The sequence below is a fragment of the Gossypium hirsutum genome, chromosome D11 (genome assembly GCF_007990345.1).
Source record: "Gossypium hirsutum isolate 1008001.06 chromosome D11, Gossypium_hirsutum_v2.1, whole genome shotgun sequence".
In the NCBI taxonomy this organism is placed as follows: Eukaryota; Viridiplantae; Streptophyta; class Magnoliopsida; order Malvales; family Malvaceae; genus Gossypium; species Gossypium hirsutum.
This window is the reverse complement of record NC_053447.1, coordinates 4,883,421-4,906,248: the sequence shown is the minus strand read 5'-3', so window position 1 is coordinate 4,906,248 and position 22,828 is coordinate 4,883,421. Positions and strand designations below refer to the sequence as shown.

General features: G+C 34.1%; 5 protein-coding genes and 1 pseudogene across 15 annotated transcripts; 4 read left to right on the top strand and 2 right to left on the bottom strand.

Moving 5' to 3' along the window:
* The first annotated feature begins 1,277 nt into the window (after positions 1–1,277).
* Positions 1,278–5,387, top strand: LOC107911645 (uncharacterized). 9 transcript variants are annotated; one of them, XM_041105633.1, is made up of 6 exons: positions 1,296–1,523; positions 1,661–2,256; positions 2,544–2,597; positions 2,698–2,882; positions 3,352–3,414; positions 3,607–3,882. In XM_041105633.1, the coding sequence occupies exons 2-5, from the start codon at positions 1,662–1,664 to the stop codon at positions 3,394–3,396; spliced, it is 879 nt and encodes a 292-aa protein (XP_040961567.1). In that variant the 5' UTR covers positions 1,296–1,523; position 1,661; the 3' UTR covers positions 3,397–3,414; positions 3,607–3,882. The 9 variants fall into 9 exon arrangements, with proteins under 9 accessions (XP_040961569.1, XP_040961568.1, XP_040961567.1 ...); XM_016839514.2 differs by having other exon boundaries at positions 1,297–1,523; positions 1,619–2,256; XM_041105632.1 differs by lacking the exon at positions 3,352–3,414 and adding an exon at positions 5,256–5,387 and having other exon boundaries at positions 1,312–1,523; positions 1,619–2,256; positions 3,607–3,721.
* LOC107911644 (TPR repeat-containing thioredoxin TTL4) lies at positions 4,212–7,429 on the bottom strand. Its single transcript, XM_016839509.2, has 5 exons — positions 6,212–7,429; positions 5,931–6,126; positions 5,649–5,821; positions 5,224–5,557; positions 4,212–4,730 (listed from the first exon to the last, which is right to left on the bottom strand). Exons 1-5 carry the CDS (start codon positions 6,997–6,999, stop codon positions 4,605–4,607), a joined length of 1,617 nt encoding a protein of 538 aa, XP_016694998.1. The 5' UTR covers positions 7,000–7,429; the 3' UTR covers positions 4,212–4,604.
* A 1,914-nt stretch (positions 7,430–9,343) lies between these two features.
* Positions 9,344–11,772, top strand: LOC107911640 (uncharacterized; annotated as a pseudogene).
* A 793-nt stretch (positions 11,773–12,565) lies between these two features.
* On the top strand, positions 12,566–15,096 carry LOC107911643 (uncharacterized). The gene is made up of 3 exons (XM_041105631.1): positions 12,566–13,155; positions 13,672–14,423; positions 14,513–15,096. Exons 1-3 carry the CDS (start codon positions 12,868–12,870, stop codon positions 15,012–15,014), a joined length of 1,542 nt encoding a protein of 513 aa, XP_040961565.1. The 5' UTR covers positions 12,566–12,867; the 3' UTR covers positions 15,015–15,096.
* Positions 15,097–15,098: 2 nt separating this feature from the next.
* Positions 15,099–16,137, bottom strand: LOC107910841 (putative RING-H2 finger protein ATL19). Its single transcript, XM_016838771.2, has one exon. The coding sequence runs from the start codon at positions 16,037–16,039 to the stop codon at positions 15,329–15,331; it is 711 nt and encodes a 236-aa protein (XP_016694260.2). The 5' UTR covers positions 16,040–16,137; the 3' UTR covers positions 15,099–15,328.
* A 2,682-nt stretch (positions 16,138–18,819) lies between these two features.
* On the top strand, positions 18,820–22,828 carry LOC121223663 (uncharacterized). 3 transcript variants are annotated; one of them, XM_041105628.1, is made up of 7 exons: positions 18,820–18,961; positions 19,412–19,444; positions 19,555–19,724; positions 19,840–19,913; positions 21,388–21,517; positions 21,609–21,917; positions 22,335–22,828. In XM_041105628.1, the coding sequence occupies exons 3-7, from the start codon at positions 19,584–19,586 to the stop codon at positions 22,605–22,607; spliced, it is 927 nt and encodes a 308-aa protein (XP_040961562.1). In that variant the 5' UTR covers positions 18,820–18,961; positions 19,412–19,444; positions 19,555–19,583; the 3' UTR covers positions 22,608–22,828. The 3 variants fall into 3 exon arrangements, with proteins under 3 accessions (XP_040961562.1, XP_040961563.1, XP_040961564.1); XM_041105629.1 differs by having other exon boundaries at positions 18,826–18,961; positions 19,405–19,444; XM_041105630.1 differs by lacking the exons at positions 18,820–18,961; positions 19,412–19,444 and having other exon boundaries at positions 19,493–19,724.

The window sequence follows — 22,828 nt, the reverse complement described above, 5'->3', positions numbered from 1 at the left end:
TATATAACTAATAATTTTATTATATAATAATTTAATAAAAATATAATTTATCATTAAACAACACGTTTAATTAAAATTAAGCAATCACATAAATGATAAATAATACAAAATAATATTTTATTCATTGATGTATTTTTCTTTTATTAATTTACAAATTAATATAAATACTTTTTAATTATATATTATGTAATTTTTAATATAAATATTAATGTGATATGATTTTACACTTAAAGTTGTGATTGCGAAAATTTATTAATTCATTCCATGATAGACCATATAATTCAGGTAAAAGAAAAAAACAACAACAAATAACCGTTGTCGACAAAGGAGGATAAGCTCCATCAACATGACAAAGGTTTCAATCACAACATCAATAAAACATGATGCCACATTGACAATTGTTTTGTTACAAGTTAACCACGACATATTTAGAGTAATTGCAAGCAACTATTGTGATAAGAAAATCAGTTCCAGATGGTCCAAAGTGGTGGGCAAAATCAACAAAAAAACTGGGCATCGACCAAACTGAAGAAGACGATAACAAAACCATCCTCAAAATCACTTGCAAAAGAAAGACTACATGCATAAGCAATATTTAAAAAATGCTAAAAGAATTAACAAAAACTTCTAAAAGTGAAGACTTATGAACACAGGTTCAAACCAACTTGTGAAATCATTTATTATTTTAAAATACTCACAAAATAGAAAAAATTAAGAAGCTGGCAAAGAGTCACCCACTTTCCAAGAGAAATTGCTGGTGGCTGATGGAGTTTCAGCAACGATAAATACCATTATTTGTTTATCATAACTTGCGAAGATAATAAAAATACTGTAAAATAGACTTACAACCTGAATAGAGGGAATGCACATAAAGTAAAGAAGAAAAAATAAAGAAAAAGTTGGTGGGAGAGAAAAAAAAAAGAGTGATAGTCAATATGAAGGTTTGCACAGATTGGATAAAACAAAAATCGATCGACTTTACTGCATAATAATTAATCTTATTGATATTATTATTTTTAATCAAAATTAACATTCAATTGGAAGGATAATTTTGATTATGAGATACAAGGATAATTTGGATCTAATTTTAGATAAAAATTCATTGAGGAGCTATCAAGTAAAATTTTGTTTTCAGTATGATAGTGTGGGCAGTAGATTATGCAAAATATTTTGATTTGACAGACAATTGACCTTCTTTTTAATAAAAAACACATTTACATTTTTTTAAGAAAAAGGAGTTGGAAAAAAAAGTGTTAGTCTAGATTGAACAAAGGATCCAACATTCAAGCTTAAATTTCAAGATTTGACCCATAAACCCGCGCCACTTTATCCTTCAATAGAATTAAACCCAAAATCATTTCAAAATCCCGGGTCATATCCGAAATCGCTTATGCTTCCCGCCCTCGCATCACATAAACACATACAAATATTCTGTTTCCCTTTAAAACCCTCCTCTTTTTCTTATGAACTTTTTCCTCACATTTTCGTATTCATTTGATCATTTCCTCTTCGATTCTCAACAGGTTAGTTCTCAACATCTCTAAAACCCCATTTTGTTTTTCGAATTTTCATTCCTTTTTTATTCATCCTTAATAAAATTTCTTTTTGTTTTTAGCAGATTTAAGCTGAATTCGGGTTTTTTTTCCCCATAATATTTCAGAATGAGCGGAGATAATTTTACGGACGGAATACCCAAATTCCGTTCAATTTTGGGTGACATTACAAATCGATCAGTTAAAAGGGGGTTTTCGTCGATTTCGGATAATGTAGGGTTTAATTCCAAAGAAGAAGCAAGTTACCGATTTACAAAACAAGTTTGTTTAAGAGAAGAAAATCCGATCCAAGAGAATCCTAAACCCCCCCAATTCGAACCAAACCCTAATACTTCTTCTACTTGTAGTGGGGAAACTGATACATCCAAAGAGGGTTTGGTGCCGGTTAATGAGAAAGTTAGCGAGGTTATAGAACGGTTTGATTTGTCTGATAGTGACGATAGATTAGATCAAGGTGAAGGCATTACACAAGCAAGGGGTACATTGAATGATAGTTGTAGGAATGATAGTAGGGATCTTGGCGTTGGTAGACTAGCGTCGAGTGAAGGTGGGTGTGTCGAGTGGTTAAGGTTGCCTAAGTCTTCGTCGCAAGGTTTTCGATCATTTGAGCTGGAGAGGTGCGTGGGACTCAAGAATGATGTTTCTAATTTGAATGCTGGTGCCGATATGCTGAAAGCTTGCTCTTGTTCTTTTTGCTTGAAAGGTAAACTCCTTTAGCTTATTACCTAGTGTTTTTTTTCTATGGTTCAGAGTCATCGTTCCTATTTAAACCCACTATGAGATTGATTCAATAAAATGAATTGGTTCAACACATTCTTATGTACCCATAAGCAATATATCTGATTTGAATCAGATTTCAAATTGATCTATCCTGATTGATTGCATCCATTAAGTTGTTGTTAGCAAGAGGTTTTTGTGGTGGGTGGGATGTAGGACCTTTCTTGTAATGTATAGTCTGGTGGTTTATGCTTGTTTTGCACTGATAACCAGCTGCTTATATTTGGTCGGACCTTCATTATCAAGATACCAAGGGTCGAATAGCTGGTAAGTTGAATAGCTAGCCTTTGCTCTACTTTCTTAAGTATTTGTTGGTTCTACAACAAAACATACTCTTTTATTTATTAATATTTTCACCATTTCTCAGTTTTGAAGAGAAGTCAGAAAGAAGCAAGCATTTTGGTTCAGAAAAGTTGCAGTGGGAAAGAAACTGACATTCAAAACCTGGGAAATCCCAATAAATCTTCAAAATTAGAATCTGATCTCACAAGTCAGTGGAGATCACTCTTTCTTAACATGGAGGATATATTTGTTCATGAAAGCAACCAGCTTGTGAGTATCATCTGTTCTTTGGCCTAGATTTTTATTTTCCAAGCTTTAGTACTACCTGTCTATTTGTTGAATCACTTATTGATCCACTAATTGTGCTGTTTTTTCTTGTTCAAAACTAGCTCTAATGATTTAATAAGAAGATTGAGTCCTCTTGTTCAAGAAAGGCTTTGGTTAAAAATCCACATTTGAAGTTTTTTTTATCCTTGGACCTTGAATCCTTGAATCCTTGATCCCTGATTTCTTGGTTTTGGCATTCATTTCTAAGTGTTATCTCTAATCAATGCTTTGTTGCTGGAGCTCATGGCTGCTTTATTTCATGACTGTCAATGTATTCATTCTCTAGGCTGCATTGCTCTGCGTCATGTCCCAATTTGCTATTGTTTTCATTGGACTCTTATTGATCCCTTGGGGCTTTGTGGCTCAAAGTTGCACCACTTTAGTATTGAGTGAAAAGTACTCCTATATGTAGGTGGTCCTATGTTCTACCCTGGCGAGGAGATGCACTTTCAAGTAACAAAGCTTCGAGGGATTGGTGGGTGTCTAAAAAAGATAATACTGGGTGGTCCTAAGATGTGGTGCAACGTGGCCCAGGGAATGAAAGTACTTTCCCGGTTGGCCGGTTATGATACTTTCCATCTGGCTAAATTAGATTGCTAATTTTCAATATCATGAGAGGACTGGTAATATTTTATATGACAACGTACAAATTGAATTTGTATTGCAGCAAGCCAGTTACATTCAACTAAAAGATTTGAGGGACAATTGCAAGATGGATCTGGAGCGGATAACAGGGATGCCTTCAGAGAGATAGGAGTGTGCTTGCAATGTTTGTTATGAATGTAAGATCTCCCTGCTACTCTAATTTCGAGCAACTTGTATTTGTATGTTTGCACATGCATTTGCCTATAACAACATTATATAGCTTCTTTCGTTATCCTTAATGTGTTGTCAAAAACTGTAAAATGTATGATCTCAGTTTATGATTCCTTTTGTTTTCTAATATGCTGTCAAAAATTTTTCCACTTTGGTTGACCCCCGATTAGACCTTAGCCTGCTTACTTGGCCGGAATTACTAATTTAAATAATAAAACTAACATTTTATTTTTAAAAATAATAAAATGAGTTATTTGAATTCTCTTCCATTTTTTTAGGTTGCAACTTTTATTGACTTATGAACATCATATGCTGGATGTTGGATATGATAAACTTAAAATTTTCTTTTTCTAGGAATAGGTTTCCTCTTCCTTCTTTTGGTGCCTTTTAATAAATAACTTTTTTCTAAATAAGGGATAATTTTAAATACTGTGTTAAAAAATTGAAGAAAGAGTATAGATGAAATCTGTTCGGAAAATGTATAAATTTAACTGTAAATCTAAAACTAATATAGCTTCAATTATCGCACAAAATAAGTGCTTTAAGAATGTATGTATGTATACTTGATTAAAAAAAGGAATAGATGCGTACATATACACACATACAATACCATATATGATTCTTAAAGTATCAAAATTTACTTTCAAATTCCACACAATGACAAAGAAGCCCTTCTTTTTTCATCTTCCCCGATCCTAAATAATGTTTTAAGCTCCTATTAATTCCTTGGCTGCCGATTTAACTCTTTTTGTTGTTGCCTCCGAGCTTTTTATTTTTTATACTTTTTCATTTTAATGTTGTGTTTGATTTGTGTTCATCAATATACTTCCATCGTATTCTTCTCCTGCCCTAGCCTGTCTTCTTGTTCTTGAGTTGTCTTCGAGCTTTGGACAAACCTTGTTTCACCTCCTCGTTGTTCGGAGTTTCTTTTTTCAACATCTCGTAGTCTTCTATCGAAGCTTCCCATCTCTCCAACTATTTATGTATAAATCCAATACAACATTATTAATTAGGTTATTGTACATGTTCAATAGCCAATACAATTATTTTAAGCATAAGTTTTCATTACGTGCATACTGTTGATAGACTCAGTAATACTAGAGATTATACAAATTTATTATACATAAAAACATAACAAAAACAATCTATTGAACTATTGGAGTAGTAAGGAATTTGTGTTCAAAGTTTTAGTTAACAATTGTTCCAAATTTTGATGTTTGGACAGTTTCTATCCTTATATATATATAAAACACATGATACGGTTGATCAGATCACATCGTGCTTGTATTACTGAATTTTGGGTACCCCACATAGTAGGAGTCCATTTTATAACACTAATATTTTATGTCGAATTGTGTTAATTCTCATATTTTATCATGCTTTGTGTCGTGTTGTGTAATTGTGTATCATCAAGTTCTAACCAGTAAACAAGGAAAACTTGGTGGCCAGTTAATATAATAAGTCTGACCTTGGAATTGCAATGGGCTCTTTTGAGTCTAGCTTTGGTGTAACCAGGGCGGACACTAAGGGCACGGGTGCAGTCCTCGATTGCGAGTTCGTCCTGGCCAAGTTTGGAATAACAGATTGCTCGGTTAAGCAACAAGACAGAGTTGCGGGGGTCATGCGCCAGCCCCTCGCCATATGAGATACATGCATCGTAGAAATTTGATGTCTTGAAATGCTCATTTCCAACGGTTTCGAACGTCGCCAATGCTCTAGCTTTGCTCATTGCACTGTTTGCTTCTTTGCTGTTCGAGTCAAGCCTAACTGCTCTCTCCATGGCAGCCAAGGCATCGTCAAATCTTCAATCAAATCATAAAAAATAATAATAACATTATCAGTTGGCTTCAAATTTTTTATTTTTTTTATTAAAAAAAGAAGAAAAAAACTAACCTGCCGAGGGCCATATCCACCTTTGCTTGAACAACTAGCAAATTAGCGTTACCGATAGGGCCGAAGTGTTTAATGCAATCCTCGTCATTGTATTTCGGACCTTGTAACAATGTTTCGTTCGCCTCTTGGTGTCTATGGAGCTTCAGCAAAGCTTCCGCTTTAAATGCATACATCTTGACGAAAAACAAAACCCAAGCTATTTATTATAAACCCACATATCAAAACACTAAAATTTGATGGAATTTGACCCTTCTTTTTGGGGATTGTTTAGTGTTTACTCACAAATGGAGATGAATCTGCACCAGCTTTAATGGCGGAATCTGTCTCTTTTACCAATACATTCCAAGTTCGTAGCCTTTTTGCTTCAGTACATTTGTTTATTCGTTCTTGAAGAGTTTTAGCTTTAGCAATGTGATCGCTATCAGCCTCAGGGCCTGCACGTTTGAGGTGATACATCGCCTTTTCCACTTCCCCCAATCTGCATAAGTTTCATCAGCAACAAATACAAAATGCCCGGTTGTTTAAATGTAGAAGAATTGAACAAATTTCGTTCTCTTGATTACCTGATATATAGATTTCCTAAACGATGGTGAGCTCGGTGATAACGAGGTTCAATTCGAATGGCTTCTCTGCACTCAGAAACTGCTTCAAGAATCCTGCCCGCAGCTTCTAAAGCTGCACTTCTATAGGTTCGATACGAAGCTTTGAAAGGATCAATGGCGATGGCTGCTTCGTACAAACTCAAAGCTTCCCCAAAATTCCCTTTGTTATAATCTATATTCCCGAGGTTTTTCAACTTTTCGGAGTCCCTTCTCGTCGCCAAAGCTTTGCATTGAAGAGACGGTGGTTCAGGCTTTTCTTCAACCTTATTATCTTCCTTTTTGTTCTCTCCCTCCACGGGTTGCCTCAAGTTGCCTAAATGGCCGTAAAGCATGAAATTCCCCGACGATGCTCGAACTAGGTTGCTGTTGTTTCCTTTTATTTTTTGATAATCCATGATCATGCTTTCCAGCTCGCCGGAGATACTAATGGCTTCTTTAGGCACCTTCCTTTGGTTAGTTGTTATTCTGGTTGATTCAACCGGCGGTTTACAAACCTGGTTTTGTTGATGTACGACGACCAGCATCGAATGATTTGGAGGCGATTTCAAGTAGGAACCGCCGTCGAGACCCTGATCGACATCGCTCCGCCCCCTCCGTGTATTCCAGTTTGATGTTTTAACATTATTGTTGTTTTGGTTTGGAATTGAACCCGTTGAAATAGACGTTCTCCTCGGCCAACACTTACACCTCCCGAAAACTGTACTCCAAAACCCGCTCCTCGATTTCTTCTCCAAAGAATTTGCCCCCATATTTTCCAGCGAGAATCTCTGTTCAGAATGCAGTTTTATTCGTTGGTGGATTTCCCACGCAAACAAACAGATAAAACATGGGTTTTCTTTGAAATTGCGCGGAGAATACAAAAAAAAATGCTAGAAATGAGGGATCATTGATTTGTTAGTGGTGAAGAAAATGAAAGGGTTTGAAATGAGAAAGAAATGGAGGGGAAGGGATAAATAAGACAAAGGCTTATTTTTAGGAGATGAAATGCATTGGCTTGTCCTGGACAATGGCTGCCAAGAGACAAAATTACGGTGTTTCTTGGGAGACAAAAAAAAAAGGATTTTTTTTCCCTGATTTTTTTTCCAGGGAAAAAAAATCAATGATTTACGGTCGTTTTTGTCTTTATAAAAAAAATGCAAAGTTGGGATTTCATCGTTGACAAAAATTTCCACCTTTATTTTTCCTTTTTTTCTTTGGGTTCTTTTTTTTTTTATCTTATTTGATGCAAATAACCAAATCTAGGGAAGTGGTTTAAATGAGAATCTCTATAATTAGAAATTTAGAAAAAAAAAGCCTTTCCTGTTATCACCTTTTCTTATCTGTATTTCGAGTAAATATAGAATACCAATACTATATTTTATGTATTTTGAATTTTAATTTTAATAAATAAAAGCTCAATCCAATCATAACCTAACACGTATCTGTCTTACATATCTTTAATGGGGTCTAATTTTTCATTATTACCTTTTCCCAATTCTTGCATATTGTTACAATGCACACCCTATTTTATCTTAAACAAGAAAATCGAACGTGCTCTCTTTATCTTTTTTAATAGGGGCCGAGCTAGGGTTGGTAGGAGCCCGCTCTCCTGAAATACTTAACACGTCTTTTAACTTTTAAAAAATAATAAACAATTTTAAATCTTTTTACTTAATTTGTAAAATGATATGGGCCGATTGAACTAAACTAAAAATTAAGTAATCAAATTTTATAATTTTTATAAAAAATTAATAATTTATTTAATTTAAATTAAACGTACCAATCAAACTGGATCGATTCAATCTTCAATCTAATTTCAAAAACATTACTTCTACATCACCATCAACCATCATTGGTTTCTTCCAAAAGTTCCTTCAACTTTTGATGTGAACTGATTGTAAAAGGACCAAAATCATAATTACTTCATTATAGTTTACAAGAAATCATATTAATTCTTCAGTCTCGTTTCTTTTTTTGTGATGTTTACATTAATGATACAATCAAAATACAAATATAATTATAGATCTTGATTCAGTGGAATTCGAATTATTATAGCACAATCAAGTATAAAAATGTCAGTAAAATTAAATTATTCATACATTCTCATTGTAAGTAATCTGTTGAACATTTATGGATTCTAAGAATCATAACACAAATTTTAGTGTTGAGTAGGGAAAAAAACTGATACAAGTGTTCAAAAATTTAAAATAATTTTCACATATGTTTTCTAAGTTTTTAATCTAAGAATATTTAAAGCTTAACCTTCGAGATTCTTACTAAAACCGGATTTAATGATGTATTTTATTATTTAAAAATAATATAATAATGAATTTATTTTTATATTAAAAATTGGGATAAATTTTAAAATTATATATAAACTTTAATTAATGTGTAATTATATTTATGAACTTTAATTTGGTGCAACTTATTAAATCCATCGTTTAGGCTCATTATAAATTAAAAATTGCTCATGCTACTCAAGTAGAGCCTTGAGCATTGTACAATGACGTGCTGTAGGGGTAACCCATTACCTTCTGGGTGGAATTGTCACAATATAGCCATTCTTATCAAGAATTATTTCAGTAGGATAATGGTTAGGAGGATTTGAAAGGCATTATGTCATTAAAATTTTCAAGGTTTAGCCAAGAATTAGCTTAGGACCCCACTACTCACCGTATTTGGTTTGGTATTGCTATTGTGCATACGTAAAACTCTAATTGTGGTTTAAAAGTATACTTGAAATTTTAATTTGATTTAATCATACACATTTAATGTATAATTTTAACATTTTCAAAAATTAAATTAAATTAAAATTTTATATATAAAATCATACAAAATACAATTATACATTAAATTATTATTTTTATATATAATTATCCAAATAAATAACTGGACTCTGGAACATGTCTATCTACAAACAGTGACTGAAAACCTCGTCGGAAAGACTTGGGGAAGGACATTTATTCTGATGTCCTAATCATCAAATCATTATCCCAAACTTCTTGCAGCAGTCTTTTTATTCTGTCACAAAAAGCAAAACTAAGGAAAACGACTCAGATCCACCCAACCAGAACATACCACGTGTTAAACCATTATCCTGATCTCAAGAGTGGCTCCACCGATTGTTTAAACCCTTTCCACTTGTTCATATGCTGTGATACACTTTAACACTTCCCGAAAAAGTCAACGATCAAAATCCTTCCTCCAACAAGAAACCCCCAAAAAAGGGAAAAAGAAACACAGATTACTTACTCAGTACTCTGTTTTCTGTTCATCTATTTTTTCTTTTTCCCATTATTCCCGAAAGGGAAAACCCTTCAACAATGAAATCCGAGACCTTAACTTTGGTTTTAGTGAACCTAGCTGGGATAATGGAACGAGCCGATGAGTCATTATTGCCTGGGGTTTACAAAGAAGTTGGCGCCGCTTTGCATACGGATCCGACGGGGTTAGGCTCCCTCACACTGTACCGATCCATAGTTCAATCTTCTTGTTATCCTTTAGCTGCTTACCTTGCTATCATCACAACCGTGCTCATGTCATTGCTCTTGGCGCTTTTCTTTGGGCTGCTGCCACATTTCTCGTCGCCATTTCCACCACTTTCCTCCAGGTTATTTATATACCTTTCATTTTTTATGCATTCTTTTCTTTTTAGTTGAAATGGTGGTTTCTTTTCTGGGTTTTGTTTGTTTGATGTAATCTATGAATGATTAATTATTTTTAATGGATGTGTATATACAGATCTAGTGGTTTTGGAAATGGGGTTGAACTTAAGTCAAAATTGGAGACTATTATGCCTGATATGAAGGGTATTAATGTTATACACACTAATTCAAACTTGTTTATAAATCTAATAATATTTATAACTGGTTAACCAAGCATATTAAACATAAACTGAGTGGAATTCTGACAAAACTTAGCTTATTATTATAAATGGTTAACCAAGCCTATTAAACGTTAATCTAGCAACAATTCTCTTCTTTGGCTAATTAGGTTGCACTTTCAAGAGGTTTGAATGGGATTGGCCTTGCAATTGTCATACCAGCCATTCAGTCCCTTGTTGCTGATTCAACCGATGATAGTAACCGTGGTATGGCTTTCGGATGGCTTCAATTGACTGGAAACATCGGTTCGATCCTAGGCGGTCTATGCTCAGTCCTTATTGCCTCAAAAACGATCATTGGCATACCTGGCTGGCGATTTGCATTCCATCTGGTTGGGATAATTAGTGTCGTAGTTGGTATTTCGGTCTGTTTTTTCACTAATGATCCACGATATTCCGGTCGCGACAATGTAGCCAAAGACCATGCTGCATGTAAGTCATTTTCATTGCGGGTGAAGGACATGATAAATGAAGCAAAGTCAGTTATGAGAATCCCAACTTTCCAAGTCATTGTTGCTCAAGGTGTTTCAGGATCTTTTGCAGGATCAGCTTTGGCATTTGCTCCAATGTGGCTTGAACTAATCGGCTTCTCCCACGAAACAACGGCACTGATCATGACACTTTTTGTGATCTCGGGTTCAATTGGAGGTCTCTTTGGAGGATGGATGGGAGATATTCTTGCGAAACGCTTCCCGAATGCAGGAAGAATTATTCTGTCACAGATAAGCTCGGGTTCTGCAATCCCGATAGCTGCGGTTTTGATGCTGGCATTACCTGATAATCCCTCCACTGCAGTTGCCCATGGTCTGGTCTTTTCCATCTTGGGACTATGGATGTCATGGAATGCTCCAGCAACCAACAAGTATGTATTCTTTGTCCATTCAAACTACAACATACTTAGCTCGGTTTAATAATGTTCAGACAGTGGAAAGTGTTTTTAATCTCTGGTATATGCAGTCCGATATTTGCGGAGATCGTCCCTGAGAAATCCAGAACAAGTATCTATGCGTTGGATAATTCTTTCGAGTCTATATTGGCATCATTTGCTCCTCCTATTGTTGGGATTTTGGCTCAGCTTGTTTTTGGTTATAAACCGATACCGGAAGGATTATCGGACTCAATCGAGATCAAGACAGATAGAGAGAACGCTGCATCACTTGCTAAGGCATTGTACACCGCAATTGGGATTCCGATGGCAATCTGTTGCTTCATTTACTCATTCCTCTATTGCACGTATCCGAGAGACCGGGAGACAGCACGAATGCAAGCACTGATAGAGTCGGAATTGCAAGACACAGAGGAAAATGACTCTCTTTCAAGTTGCGGAAAACCCGGATTTCATGTCGTAAACTCTAAAAAGCTTGATGACGAGGAAAGGAGTGAAAGTTACATAGAGTTTGGAGGGGAGAAGAGGCTCGATTTCGACAATAATGACGACAAGAAGTCCCTTCTGCATCATGATCAATCATCATCACCGGCTTGATTCTCATACTAAGAAGGCTTCAACAACTTGGTTTCTTATAGAAACTCTCAACTTTTCGTGCGAACCGAATTTTTAAGGATCAAAATGATTTATCTTAGCTCATTAATCTAATGATTCACAGGTAAGACGAATGGCCTAAATAATTGAATTCAACTCTTAAGGAGTAGCTTATACAAATTCATGATCTCAAAAATTCAACAAATGGCATAAATTATTGAATTTAATTCCAACTAAATTTCATTAGAAAAAACCATGTTTAAAATATACTAGAAAGATAATATTATTATTTAAAATTTCTGCATATATAAATAACATTCACAAATTCTCTCTCCGATCTATTTTGAATTTAAATTTGATTATTTATGAATAATTAATTATATTTTATACTAATATGATTTTAATTTTGATTTTAGTTATCTAAACATCTATTATTTACATTTGTATTTGTATTTATAAACTCTCTTTAAAATACATTATCGTTTTTTTAATTCAATAAAAATAATATTTTAAATGTAAAAGGTCTTAAAATAATAATTAAAAAATCTTTTAACTACTATAAGTATTATATGTGCCCACATGATGGATTGAGTAGCAACTCGAACTTTTTGAAGTGTTTTATTCAAGATCAGTCTGGGTCCAACACTTTAATATTTCTGTATCTCAAAGATAAATATTTTATTAAAATATATTTTTATAATTAAATTTAAAAAATATTTTTATAATTAATCTTACTTTAGTATCTATATTATTTTTATTTATTTTAATACTTGAATTTTTTAATCATTCTCATGAATTTAAATTTGATGAAAGTGAGATGATTATAAAATATAATTTTTATATTTTATGTATATTTTAAATAATAACAGTTAAATAATATCACATTTTTCAATCTAAAATTAAACAATAAAATAAACCTAGTTGCCGGAAATTAAGCATTTATTTTGATGTCCAAACCTAAGACAGATGGGATCCCATCGTATCCCAAACTTCTTGCAGCAACCTTTTATTCCGTCACCAAACCACGGAAAACTCCGCAGCCTCAGATCTGCCCAATCAGCACATAACACGTTTCAAGCCAAGTCATTCATATGCTGTAAGACACCATAACATTGCCCAAACCAAGTCAACTTTCAAAGTCTTTCCTCCAAGAGAACAAGGCAAACAATAAAACAGAGTCTCTTAGAACAAGACAAAGAAACAGAAAAACAGAGCAAGTACCTGCTCTGTTTTCTGCATCTACTTTTTTTCCCCATTATTCCAATAGCTTTTACAATGAAACCGGAGACTCTAACGTTAGTTTTAGTGAATCTGGCGGGAATAATGGAGCGAGCCGACGAATCATTACTGCCTGGTGTTTACAAAGAAGTTGGCGCCGCTTTGCATACGGATCCAACAGGGCTTGGCTCACTCACTCTGTATCGGTCCATAGTTCAAACTTCTTGTTATCCTTTAGCTGCTTACCTTGCTATGTATCACAACCGTGCTCATGTTATTGCTCTCGGTGCTTTCCTTTGGGCTGCTGCAACATTTCTTGTCGCCATTTCCACTACTTACCTCCAGGTTTTTATATAGCTTTTCTTGTTTGATGCATTCTCTTTTCCGTTCTTTCTTTTTGCTTCTGTTTTAGTTGAAATGGTGTTTTCCTTTTCTGGGTTTTCTGTTTTTTGAATGAATATTTGTCTTTAATGATCGTATAGACAGATCTATTGGTTTTTATGAGACTCTAGTGATTTTAGAATTGGGGAAAACTTAGGTTAAGTCAATGGTGAAAAAAAATTATATAAAAAATAAATGAAGAACGAGGGACTTAAATATAATATAGATAGATAAATTACATGGTATAACAGTATGTTTATTTTTTTAACTAGAGATTTTTTTGTCCAAGCTTTTATTTTTGAAGTTAATTAGAACTATGGAAATTAAGTATAAACTCATTATGATTGTACAACATTTAAGCTGATTTTCTTTTTGTGGTTTTTAATTGCATAAATAGTTGTTCTTGTACCAAGAAAGAACTCATTCCATGGCATGCTCAGGTGCATAATCTAGAAATAATGCTTTTCTTTACCTAATTAGGTAGCAATTTCAAGAGGTTTGAATGGGATTGGCCTTGCAATTGTAGTACCAGCCATTCAGTCCCTTGTTGCCGATTCAACTGATGATTGTAACCGCGGTGTGGCTTTCGGATGGCTTCAACTTACTGGAAACATTGGCTCAATCCTAGGCGGTCTCTGTTCGGTCCTGATTGCCTCAAAAACTATCATGGGGATACCCGGCTGGCGCTTTGCGTTCCATTTGGTTTGGATAATTAGTGTTGTTGTCGGTATTGCGGTCCGTCTTTTTGCTAACGATCCACGATTTTCCGGTCATGACAACGCAGCCAAAAAACATGTTGGACACAAGTCTTTTTCATCACTGGTGAAAGACATCATAAACGAAGCAAAATCAGTTATAAGAATCCCAACTTTCCAAATCATTGTTGCTCAAGGTGTTTCGGGATCATTTCCATGGTCCGCTTTGTCATTTGCTCCGATGTGGCTTGAACTAATCGGCTTCTCCCACGAAACAACAGCAATGATCATTACACTTTTCGTGATTTCGGGTTCAGTCGGTGCTCTCTTTGGAGGAAAGATGGGTGATGTTCTCGCAAAACGCTTCCCAAATGGCGGGAGGATCATTTTGTCGCAGATAAGCGCGGGTTCTATGATCCCCATAGCCGCAGTTTTGCTGCTGGGATTACCTGATGATCCCTCCACTGCATTTATGCATGCTTTAGTTTATGTCATCATGGGATTTTGCACATCTTGGAATGCTCCAGCAACCAACAAGTATGTATTCGTAGTACATCTTAATATTTCCTCACTGTGTTTGAACTATTGCATGTGAGCATTGTTTGGTATATGAATCGTATGCACAGTCCGATATTTGCAGAGATCGTACCTGAGAAATCCCGAACAAGCATCTACGCTTTGGATCGATCTTTTGAGTCTGTACTGGCATCTTTTGCTCCTCCTATAGTAGGGATTTTGGCTCAGCATGTTTATGGTTTTAAACCGATACCTAAGGGATCATCGGACACAATAGAGGTCGAGACGGATCGGAAGAATGCTGCATCACTTGCTAAGGCACTTTACACTGCAATCGCGATTCCAATGGCTCTCTGTTCCTCTATCTATTCGTTCCTTTATTGCACGTATCCAAGGGACAGGGAAAGAGCAAGAATGCAGGCATTGATTGAATCAGAAATGCAACAACTAGAGGACGATCATAATGCTCCATCAAATGCCAAACAATCTGAATTCCGTGTGGCGGACACGAAGGACAAAGAAAGGAGTGAAATGTGTAGCATTGATTTGGATGATAACGATGAGAAATCTCTTCTGAATCACCAGATTGGCTTCTCAAACTTAGAAAACTGATAAACATGTCGTTTTGCAGAATCATTTGAAACTAAAGTCATAAAGGCTTCATTAATTTCATGTCAACACAAAATTTTTTTTATTCAATTAGTCTCGTTAATTGTCAATTTCCATTGTTTTTCATTTGAAACTAACACATCGGCTACATTGAACAACCCTTAAACCATGATAAACAATCAATTTAAAACCTGTTATAAGTAAGCCAAGAACTAAAATTAAACTGGTCTATCTTCAAAACCAACTACAGAAATCTATATATATTTGCTAACTGCTATCACTGTCTTTTTCTCCTCGATATATATAACGCTCTTTGTCTAATCGGTCGGCATGGCAAAGCGGCAAACAGGACAATAATGGCTAACCTTCAACCACTTTTCGATACAATTACAATGAAAAGCATGCGAACAAGGCATCTGAGAAGCGTCGATCCCAATCTCGAGCTCCTCCAAACAAATCAAGCAATCTTCATCTCGACTTTTTACTCTTACTTTCTTTAGCATCTTCTTAACAAAAGACTCTTTAGCAGCAACCATGCCGTAGTTACTCCTCTCGAACTCCAATTCCGATTCCGCCGTAGCTCTTCCAATCGAAACCTCCTCCTCTTCGTTTTCCTTTTCCACAAAGACGACCCGCATCTCTAAACACAAAGGCAAGACTTCGCAATTATTTCCCGTCGTCGAATCCGCAATTCTAAGCCCACATTCGACAATTTCATGAATGATCACATCGTAAGCAGTAGAGACTACGTCGATTCCGTATCTTATAAAATTGGGAGCAAGAGCAAGACGAAGCTGGTCGTGGCTTTGCAAAAGGCCGAGATCGAAACGAAGTGTTTCGAGGGATAAACGCTCGAAGTTGATCAGGTGGCCATCAATGCGACGACGAGGGATTAAAAGGGAAGTTACGTTGAGGATCAACTCGATTTGCATGGGACGGGGAGGTGTGTGATGGGTTTGTTGGAATCTGGAATGGGGTTGGAAAACACGGTAAACAATGTCATAACACTCGTAAGAAATTGAAGCCATTAGCGAAGGAACTTGAGGAGAAAGCTTTGTGTCAAAAGTTTGAATCACGATGGTATTTTATAAGGAGGGGAGGCAATGGCGATGGCACTATCGGCTACGTGAAATCTTGAAATTCTAGTGGCGGTTTAATTTTCACTATATGTGTTGACATGTTCGTCTTGTATTTTCTCGTCTCATTTTATTTATGGCTAATTTAAGTCCCTATTGACTTCTTTTATCATGATTTTAATTAAAATATTTTAAATATTTTTTAATAATTTGAGTATGATAAATTTCTTTGACAAGTTGAAATAATTTTGATTACAGAGACTTCATTTTCCAAGCTAAAAAGCTGTTGTGTTTGTTGAAAAAATTTTACAGTATCATTTTAATTAGATCATGATGCCAATTGATTTTGAAAAAAAAATGTTTTTTTAATTCATCTTATTATAATTTTTATCATATCTGCTATTTTTAATATAATACTTATCGGGGCGAAGCCAGCAATTTTTTTATAGGGGGCTAAATAAAATTTTAATTTTTAATAGTTTATATCTTTATAATTTTTAAAGGATTAAATCAAATTTTTATAATTTTAGAGGGGCAAAGTGTAATTTTACTTTTACTAATTTAAAATTTTAAAAAAATTTAAAGGGTCTAAATATTAATTTTCTATTTTAGGGGGGTCGTAGCCCTTGTCAGCCCCTAGATTTACCTATGAATGCTTAGAATTACTCATAGTCTCTCCCTAGCCCTTAAATAGGATAATACGTTTCAGTACACTTGAATACACATTCTCATGCATTAACATAATTACCAATATCGATCAAGTTAAAGACTCTTTAATTATATGAATCCAAGGTTTTGTTTTATTAAGTGTATTTACCTTAAATTTTCTCCTCCTAAGGGTAAAATGCAACATAGGTCGTAGGTGCATGTATTTTCGAATAGAAAAATATTTATATATTGCTATGGTAACAAATATTTTATTTCATAACATTCATATATAGGTTATCTTTTAAGTAACTGAAGAGTTGGATATGAATATTTTACCGCTGGTTGAATTGTGAATAATTTATGTAATATATATTTTTAGTATAACAATGATTCAATTTTAAATTATATTTTATTGGTTTGTTGAAATCGTTATTATATGAATTTTTTGTTTTTTTTATAGTTCATTTTTTATTAAACAATTTTGAATATCATGAATTTGTAATTAAACTGTTTTTTTTCCGATCTTTGATATTGGTTATCAGATTAACTTGGATCTAAAGTATGTTATTCTACTCATTAATAGGTATTAATCCATTGTACCGATTGTTGAATCATCGCTTGAAGCTCGCTAGTTGAACTTAAAAAATAATAATTATCTAATGACTTGAATAAATTTTTTTGAATAATTCAATAACTTGAACGTAAACTTTCAAACAATACAATAATTATTTTATAAAATTTTGAAATTAAATTGTAAAAATTAAATTTATTAATAGTTTGATGATTTTTGGAATGATTTAACGGTAACCTTAATTTACCGCCGAAGAAAAAGGATTTTGTGTGGCGTCCGTCCCTTGAGGAATTGTTTTACTTTATAAAGCGAGTTTAAAACAACGGGTTCATTGTAATTATTTATATAATGTTGAATTGCTTTAAGTCTAAAGAAGCCCGGCAGTTAGCAGGTATGTCTCTTTCAGGTGCACCTATTTCAGATTTTATTTGCCTTCTGACCTGTAATCATTCAATTTCCAACTGTTTATGTTTGAAGAATTAATTTCAGAATGCATACCTTTTTTGACAAATTAAAGTGTTAATAAGGTAGCCTTGTTATGTAAATCTTCGTTAACGAAGTGTTTTCCTTCACATGTTTTTATTTTTAGTGAATTTGATATTTTTATTTTAGATTATCGTTTTTGAAAATCAAATTAATTTATACATTAATTAAAATCATGGTATAGAATCAATTGATTCGTAAATCAAAATAAATTATAATTGTATTAAGAATAATCTATCAGATGAATCGAATTTTTATATTTAAATTAAATCATTTTAACCCTAATTGAAAAAAAAACCTTTGAATAGATTAAATTTTTCTTTAAAAGAGTCTCAAATCTTATATAGGTCAAAATAATAAAAGAAATGGGAAAGAAAGTTAAATTTATTTAAAGAAAAAAAAAACCAAAAGGCAAACTCAAGTACCCTAACTTTCTAAAAAGGTTTTTGGGGTTCTCTCCCTCTTCGATTTCAAGTTCTAATCTCTCAGTTGCTCTTACATCAAAATGGCAAAGGTTAAAGCTTTAGCCTTCAGAACACTTCTTGATCAGAATGGCAAAAGTTCAAGCTTATACGGATAGATAGTTTTAAGCTTCTATTGGATTTTGTTTAAATAAGGTTTTAAATTTTTTATAGAACTATCACATTTTATTATATATATTGGATAATTTAATTATTTTTGTTAGTATAATTTTTATCATCGACTCAAAATTTGAATGGGTTTTGAGCCGGATTCTATTGAGCTCACAAATCGAGCTTGCTTTCATGCAAAATTACATATGCACGAAATTATATAGATACGTGTTAAGTCTATAGTAGGATACGTGTCTATACATATGAAATTTATCTAATATGTCATATAAATGAATAGTACTATATTATATAAATATATAAACACCACCTAGAGATATTGAAAAATAGTCAACAAATTTTATTATGTATAATATGAAAAGAAATAAAATTATTTATAATGTTTTTCATAGGAGGCTTAAAGTAGCCTTGTATGATGGGTTTGTGGGGGTGTGATATAGGGTTGGTAAACACGGTAAGCAAAGTCAATACACTGGTGAGAAATTGGAGCCATTGACGAGAAAGCTTGCAACCCTCGATCGTCGTGGTATTCATATATATGGAGGGCAATGGCGGTCGTGTAAAATCCTATATCAACAAGGAGTATGATATTCTAATTGTCGTTTTCTGATTATTATTATTATTATTATTATTATTATTATTATTATCGTATATGCTTATGTTTTATTTTATCTTAAATTGTGTTTTATTTTTTTGCTTCTAAACACTATTCTTTTGGACTAAAATGAAATTTTCTTTTATTAGTATTAATCACAATAGTTTTAAATATTTATATAAAGAATAATAGCTTTAAATATTATGAAAAGAAATTAAAAATTAAAAATTTATTAATTTATTTTGATAAATAATAGTTGTTAACATTTTTTAAGACGAGGAAAAGAATCTTCATGACTGATACTTTCAACTTAAACTTAAATTTTAAAATTAAAAAAAAAAGTATATTACATATTTACAATAATTTAAAAAATAAAATAAAAATCTAATTTAAAATTAAGAAAATCAATTCGAGTTCTGACACGTTTCAGTTCCTAGGGGCGAGTTTTGAGATCCGCCAAAACCCCGCGAGTACGTCTCTTAAAATTTTCTTTTAATTTTTTTCTAGTCATTTTCAAACCAGAAAAGAGAAAAAAGGTATCTCGAAAGACTGAAAGCCTGAAACTATTTTCACCTTTCAGCTTAGCATACCAAAGAAAAGAAAAGAAAAATGGAGAGGAGCACACCCGTGCGAAAGCCTCACACCTCAACCGCCGACCTGCTGACGTGGACGGAGGGTTCACAATCTGCCTCCTCCAACTCGGCCGCTTCCTCAGCCTCCGCCCTGCGTTCCTCTGGTCGTTACAACCAGGTCTATTTCGATTATATATAAATGTATATTCTCTGCATATTTATGATTACGCATGCAGCATGCTTATTCCGTACACATTTTTTCTTCATTTGACGAGTAATGCATTGAATAACAGCCATCGGATAGAATCAGTAAAGTGCTATTTGGAGGTCAGGTAACTGATGCCGAAGCTCAATCTCTCTTGAACAAGTAAGAACCCTTTCTATTTTCAGTTTATCTTTATTTTGGAGAACAAAAAGCTTCTTTTTTTTTTTCTTTTTTTTTGCGAAACTTTGCATTTTTAGTTTGATTTTTAAATTAAAAATATATTGTATTTCGTCCTTTTCCTTTTAGATTTATAATTTAGAACCAGATCTATCTATTGTTACATCTTGTTTTGGGGGTTGTGTTTGATTTGTATTAAGATATTGATCTTCTACTATTTTATTAGCTGAGGAAATTTTGATAATATAATTAGAAATATCTATGTATCTTTTGCAGGAACGAGATGATCTGCTTTTTTTTTCTTGTTCAAATTACCTAATTTATATTAAATTTATGTATTTAAAATAATAAGTTCGGGTGGTTTAAGTTTTAATCTCGCTGTAGTTCCTACTTTTGCCTTTTTGAATTTATTTATTCCTTAATGAACTCTCAATAGACATGAAACTTTAAATCTTTTCATATGAAAGCTTATCTTTTAACTAACCGGAGCACTCACATTCCATGTTATTCAGACTCGGGTACCACTATCAAATATGGGTATGTGTCCTACATGGGTATCTTCAGTTTTTTAAAAGTTTTACCATATATTTGGAAGGTTTTTGAGGGTCATACTCCATATCTCAATACTTATATCCAAATATTTGTTTGATGTCAGCTATGAGTATTTCAAGAAAAATGAAGAGTTGAATCAACATAACTTACATTTCCAACTTATGACTCATTCATGTCCTTTTTTTTCTTTATATTAGGTTTGATAGTTGAGCTGCTTTTTATGTCCATTTGAAATTAATGTTTTAACCTGGAAATCTCTCTAATTGGACATTGTAAAATAGATTGCCGTGTAGACCATTGCAAACATAAAGTTGGGGTATTCACATGTTTAGGCCTTTATCATAAATCTCAACTGTCAAGTACAGTTGGCTACAGAGCAGGCATTAAACTAGACTGCACTCTTGTAGTTTCCTCATTTATACATCTTTGTTTCTGGATCCAGTTCATGTATGTTAGTCATTGATTTTTCGGGTCATGCTCTCCAACTCGGCTCATACAGTTAAGACTAACACTGCTTAAAAAGTTAGATCTGGAACCGATGTTGGGACTCCTTGGGGGTTTAAGATAACTAATATAATTTCTTGGTTTTTGATTGCTTGCGATGTCATTTCCCGTAGAAAGACTCCAGCCAAACTAATATTGGGACTTCCAGTTGTCTGGTATCTCTTATATTTTGCTCATTGAATTCTGGATTAACTATGCACTTATGGGTGTACACCCTTTAATTGGACTCTATTCTAAGAATTTCACAACTTCGTCCAAGCCCGTTGCATGAACCGGTTCCCTTTTGCTCATTTTTGTAATCTGGCATGGAGTTGTAATATAGTACATTCATCAAGGGCCAATTTATATGAGTGGCTATCATTCGTCTGATTCTGTCTGGAATTGTTCACTATTGCTCTTTCAGGAAGCCATGCTCGGGTTACAAAATGAAAGAGATGACTGGTAGTGGAATTTTTGCTGCTGCTGGTGCCAATGGGGCATCTGAAACTACTGCTATGAATTCCACTAACAAAACAGGATTGCGGATGTATCAGGTATCTGTTTGATCTCCCTCGCAGAATGAGCATGATCGTTCACCAGTTGTTGATGTAAATTTACCATTTTAAACTTTGGTGTGATTTTCAGCAAGCAATGAATGGAATTAGCCAAATATCATTTACTGCTGATGCAAGTGTTTCTCCCAAGAAGCCTACCTCTATCCCTGAGGTAGCAAAGCAGCGAGAGTTAAGTGGCTCATTGCAAAGAGAATCAGATGCAAAGAATAAAAAGCAAATATCAAATGCAAAGTATAAGGAGATCAGTGGACATGACATCTTTGCCCCTCCTGAAAATAAGCCACGTTCGTTGGCTGCTGTCACCTCTGAATCAAGAGGAAGCAAAGACATGGGAGAACCTGCACCACGAAATGTCCGCACATCTGTCAAAGTTTCAAATGTGAGTTCTATCTTTTTTTGTGTCTAATAATCCTTTCTCACCATTGTACCACTCGTAGAAAGTAAGAACATAGAATAGTCGACTCAGTGTAGTGCCTTCTCAGTACTCTTGGGATGCATTATTCCAAGTCTTCATTTTTCTTGAGGTACTTGTGTCCAATATACATATCACTATAGTAATCCTTAACATAAATTTGGGAATACACACATGCTTTACATAAATTTGGGATTGAACCATAACTTTTACGTCAAGCAAATAAATTTTTTTCTCTCCAATTTGCACGATTTCCTTCAGGCCAGTTCTATTATAGGCTTATCCTACCTGCAAACATCATTCCATTGGTCCTAGGGTTTTGTTTTTGTATATTGATTTTGAAGTTTCACCAGTCATGTAACTGTTATTTCGTATTTGTTATAGCCTGCAGGAGGTCAGACAAGTATCCTATTCACGGACGAACCAATTGTCAAGGTGACAAAGAAGATACATAACCAAAAGTTTCAAGAGCTGACCGGTAATGGTATCTTCAAGGGAGATGTCCCACCAGGTTCTGTGGAAAAACCACTTAGCCGAGCTAAACTGCGAGAAATGAGCGGCAATGACATCTTTTCTGATGGGAAGGCAGAATCTCGCGACTCTTTGGGTGGTGTACGTAAGCCTCCCGGTGGTGAGAGCAGCATTGCCTTGGTTTAACTTGATATTAAGCTGCCTGTATAACTATAGTGTCATTTGCTGTACATCCCAGTTTGGGGTGCTATGTTTTGACTATGAAGTGTTCTCAGTGTTGGATGACAATCGAATATAGGTATTCGAGTGGTGTATGTTAGTTGTGGCTTGTGATTATGCTGTTTTGGTGTAACATTTAGATCGAGACTCTAGGCAATTATTATCGGCTAATTGAGTGATTTCAACAA

Bases quoted from the DNA above. Each gene is read 5' to 3' on its own strand.
- LOC107911645 (XM_041105632.1), top strand. From the start codon at position 1,662: ATGAGCGGAGATAATTTTACGGACGGAATACCCAAATTCCGTTCAATT. The intron at 2,257-2,543 runs GTAAACTCCTTT...ACTGATAACCAG, and splicing joins TTGTTCTTTTTGCTTGAAAG to CTGCTTATATTTGGTCGGAC. The intron at 2,883-3,606 runs GTGAGTATCATC...TTTGTATTGCAG, and splicing joins TTCATGAAAGCAACCAGCTT to CAAGCCAGTTACATTCAACT.
- LOC107911644 (XM_016839509.2), bottom strand. From the start codon at position 6,999: ATGGGGGCAAATTCTTTGGAGAAGAAATCGAGGAGCGGGTTTTGGAGT. The intron at 6,127-6,211 runs GTAATCAAGAGA...AAACTTATGCAG, and splicing joins TTAGGAAATCTATATATCAG to ATTGGGGGAAGTGGAAAAGG. The intron at 5,558-5,648 runs GTTAGTTTTTTT...ATTTGATTGAAG, and splicing joins GTGGATATGGCCCTCGGCAG to ATTTGACGATGCCTTGGCTG.
- LOC107911643 (XM_041105631.1), top strand. From the start codon at position 12,868: ATGAAACCGGAGACTCTAACGTTAGTTTTAGTGAATCTGGCGGGAATA. The intron at 13,156-13,671 runs GTTTTTATATAG...TTACCTAATTAG, and splicing joins TTTCCACTACTTACCTCCAG to GTAGCAATTTCAAGAGGTTT. The intron at 14,424-14,512 runs GTATGTATTCGT...TCGTATGCACAG, and splicing joins AATGCTCCAGCAACCAACAA to TCCGATATTTGCAGAGATCG.
- LOC107910841 (XM_016838771.2), bottom strand. From the start codon at position 16,039: ATGGCTTCAATTTCTTACGAGTGTTATGACATTGTTTACCGTGTTTTC.
- LOC121223663 (XM_041105628.1), top strand. From the start codon at position 19,584: ATGGAGAGGAGCACACCCGTGCGAAAGCCTCACACCTCAACCGCCGAC. The intron at 19,725-19,839 runs GTCTATTTCGAT...ATTGAATAACAG, and splicing joins CCTCTGGTCGTTACAACCAG to CCATCGGATAGAATCAGTAA. The intron at 19,914-21,387 runs GTAAGAACCCTT...TTGCTCTTTCAG, and splicing joins GCTCAATCTCTCTTGAACAA to GAAGCCATGCTCGGGTTACA.